This window comes from Anneissia japonica, unplaced genomic scaffold (genome assembly GCF_011630105.1).
Source record: "Anneissia japonica isolate Jap-2015-1 unplaced genomic scaffold, ASM1163010v1 scaffold287989_len141851_cov153, whole genome shotgun sequence".
NCBI lineage: Eukaryota > Metazoa > Echinodermata > Crinoidea > Comatulida > Comatulidae > Anneissia > Anneissia japonica.
In genome coordinates this window covers 120,151-123,871 of record NW_022708804.1, presented here as the reverse complement: position 1 = coordinate 123,871, position 3,721 = coordinate 120,151, and the positions used below count along the sequence as shown (strand labels likewise).

The following is a 3,721-nucleotide window of genomic DNA, read 5'->3' as shown; positions in this document are numbered from 1 at the left end:
CAGAGTGTTTCTTGCTAACGTCTTGCTGGGTGCTTGTATGCTTTGTACAACCTTCTTTTGTAGATGCCAATGTTGGGTGGTTGTACTCATGGCAAATGTTGTGGTATGTTTGTCTCATCATGGCGACTGGCAAATACCTATGTGAGGAGAGTGTCATGTTTCAGCCTATCACATATCTTGTCCTACAAAAATATATACTGTATGTATAATATTTTATTTGAATTCCACATTTCAACAACAGCTGAAAGTTAGGTTTGGAGTAACATATGCATCATGTTATTATATGGGGCGTTATTGTTGTATAGCTTAGCTTCTAGGCCTACAGTATATCAATAATAATCTTATTGTTACAAGAATTGGTGTTGGCTCTGATGATATACTGTAGTGTTATAGCACATCACATTTATTTAGACAGTGCATTTTTTAGACATTTAGGCCTAAGCCTAGACAGTTTTTCATAGGACCAGGCCTATAGTATACTATTATTAGTAGGCCTAGGGGCCTAGGTCTATTATTATGAAAAAAAAAATGCACTAGCACAATTAATGTGACAAAGATGGCATGGCATGACAAGTCTAGGCTAGGCTAGTAGTAGAAACCTACTATCTTTACCGTCAGCTGGATAAGGCTGCGTGCAAACTCGCCTGCTGCGGGACTGGAGCAGTGTCCCGGACAGGAGTGCGCTACTGCTGCTGGGTAGACACTGACTGTGCTAATCCTAGGCATAGGTGTAGGCCTAATTATTAACAAACAATTAAGTCAAGTCATCGAACTGATATACGTTTATTAATTCAATTGAATTATTCCTCCATGGTTGAATTGACGTTGACTAAACCGTCTCTCTGTAACTGCGTACGTAAACGATCACAAAAACTCACGACTTCACACTAATGTACTGTATCTTGGCAGACTTGTCTTGAATATTAATGAGTTGGTTAGAAAATGCTACCAAGCTACTGAAAAAAGTGATCAGCCTCGTTTTCACCTGATTTTCCTGCCACATCATATCATGTTTTGTTTCTGTAATTATTCTTACATCTCAACATTTTGAATTTTTAAAGTATTTTTCCCGAACTCAGGAAAGGTTAAATAAGCAATATATGGCCACTTGTCTCATCCCCGCACCCCCCCCTTTAAAGCAGCTTGTATATGGTAATTTATGATTTTACAATTCACCTCTAATAAACGACATCCCCTTTTGAAAGGGCGTTTATTAGAGACAGTACGGGTATGTGTATGTATGTGTTGGGATTAGAACGTCTGGTAGATTAGGGTGAAAGTGTAAAGAGGGCAATGTGAGCCAAAGTAGTACGAAATAATATCGACCCATGTCCATAATCAGTGTTGTCTCAAAGGATGTGAAACTGTCATTCATTACCAGTTAATTAAAATATTTGTGTATCACTGTGGTATGGATCACAAGAAGTAAAATTGGAATCCAAAGTGTTTCATCTGAAGAGAGCGTTGATAGGTGCATCATACGTATACTTTGAGCATGACGGGTATGGCTGTGTTGCTATTGTGGTTATGTGTCATATTTCTAGATTGATTTTAGTTGCTTCTGAGCCTTATTTTCTAATAATTTACATTTTTTTTACAGGCTTAGCTTTCCATCTAGCATAGAGGATCTTCACAATCTCTCTCATATACTGCAGGAGTATAAGAAAGACCATGCTCATTATATAATGTTATTGTTCTGTTCAGCATACATTTACAAGCAAACATTTGCCATTCCAGGCTCTGTATTCATGGTAAGATCATGTAGTCAGTGTAATACAAATATGTATGCCCAGTAGACAAACCAAATTGACCAAATCAGACTATATCCAACTCGGAATAAACCTTTCTCTGACTAATCAACTCCAACCAAAACCAATTTGTCTCGGTAGACAACTCAGAGCAGCAGAATTAACCTTTTAATTAACTTTCCTCAACATATAAAATATAGGGTTTTAATATGATTCAGCTTCTGTTGTGGGAAAAGCCAAACATAAATAGCCTATTCGTCAATACCACATTTATGTAGGTTCTTTTTTAAAATTTAAAAACACTAAGTTTGTCTCCAAATTGCTGATCATTGACATTAAAGTCTATTGGCACTGAAAATATGTAACACCAACATTTTTAATTAGAAGTATAAAAAAGAATCCAAATCAATAATTTTAATATCATTCTAAATGAATTTGTTCAAAGATTTGTTCCACATTGAAAGAAACAAAAATAACTGCAATTTATTATAATATTGCTCTTAGACAACAATTGTAAAAGTCAAAATTGGTTTTGGATTGGGCAAAGTTGAGGTTAGTCTAATGTCTAACTAATGCTTGAGACAATGACAAAAGTTGGCTAAATATATCTGTTTCTCTGCTTTATTTCAGAATATTCTTGGAGGTTCTTTATTTGGATTATGGGTAGCATTTCCATTGTGCTGTCTTTTAACTGCTATAGGAGCCACTTTCTGTTATCTGTTGTCCCTCAGCTTTGGTCGTACTGTTATCATGCAATACTTTTCAGACAAGATTCTAGCAATGGAGAAGAAAGTAATGTCAATACAGCTGTACACATATTCCTTTTATACACATTTATACTGCAAATTTAGGATTTAGAAAAAAAACCAAGACTTGAACAATTTTGGTAATCTTAAGTCAGGCATTTCCACTATTAAGTTAGACCAGGAAACCAACTCAATTGCATCATTAGGAGAAGCTGATGATGTTTATGCCTATGTAGACTACACACAGTTTCTAATTCATAATACACAAAAGCTGATACAAAGACAATCCTAGCACTGCAGCAGAAACCTATTGTAGACCAGCATCAAGACAAACACCCCCCCCCCCTTGTCGACCACCCCTACCTTACAATGATATAATCCATTGTTGGGTGGCTTTGGACAGGGGTGGCTTTGGACACGGGTGGCTTTATTCCGATTTCTGGTTGGAATAGTGGATATAATTTTTCATTTGTTTGTATATCAAATCACAAATTATTATTACTTGTATTTTTTAGGTCCAGGAGAACCTACAAAGCCTGTTTTTCTTCCTATTATTTTTGAGGCTTTTTCCGATGTCACCAAACTGGTTTCTAAATGTTAGCTCGCCTATCGTTGGAGTTCCAATTAGCTACTTCTTTTCCTCAGTATTCATAGGTGAGTCACTTGAATTTGTTAGGTTTAAATTAAAATGTTTTTTATTGTAATTAGCTTTTTACCCTCTGATGCTAGAAATAGGATTCTTAACAGAAATTTAAAATTTACCTAATAATACTGTTCTGGCTACACTTGGTGTTTTGTCTTTATATACTAATATCCCTCATGAAGAAGGTGTTAATACGTGCATTTAAAATTACAAGCAAATTCGGGGAAAAACCCCCATCTAAATCACATCTCTGTGAACTTATCATGCTGATTTTGACCAATAATAACTTTGTTTTCGGCGACGGTCATTACCTTCAAATTCATGGCACAGCGATGGGCACCAAAATGGCTCCATCTTTTGCTAACTTATTTATGGGACAATTTGAGGCCAATTTCCTGTCCCTACAGCCCAAAAAACCAGATGTTTGGTTTCGTTACATTGATGATATCTTCATGATCTGGACCCATGGTGAAGATAGTTTGGATACGTTCCTATTGAACATTAATTCGGCTCATCCCACAATCAAATTCACTGCTAACAAATCCACAAGCAGTGTAGATTTTTTGGACATCACCGTGACCATG

At 36.2% G+C, this 3,721-nt stretch overlaps 1 protein-coding gene across 1 annotated transcript in view; it reads left to right on the top strand.

The window, feature by feature from the left end:
* Nucleotides 1–151: 151 nt before the first annotated feature.
* The window catches only part of LOC117106589 (transmembrane protein 41A-like), an 8,369-nt gene continuing 4,799 nt past the window's right edge, over nucleotides 152–3,721 (top strand). The window contains exons 1-4 of the mRNA XM_033247973.1: nucleotides 152–199; nucleotides 1,601–1,751; nucleotides 2,379–2,540; nucleotides 3,010–3,148. Of these exons, the coding sequence (XP_033103864.1) occupies nucleotides 156–199; nucleotides 1,601–1,751; nucleotides 2,379–2,540; nucleotides 3,010–3,148 (496 nt within the window). The 5' untranslated portion in view covers nucleotides 152–155. The remainder of the gene's footprint in view (nucleotides 200–1,600; nucleotides 1,752–2,378; nucleotides 2,541–3,009; nucleotides 3,149–3,721) is intronic.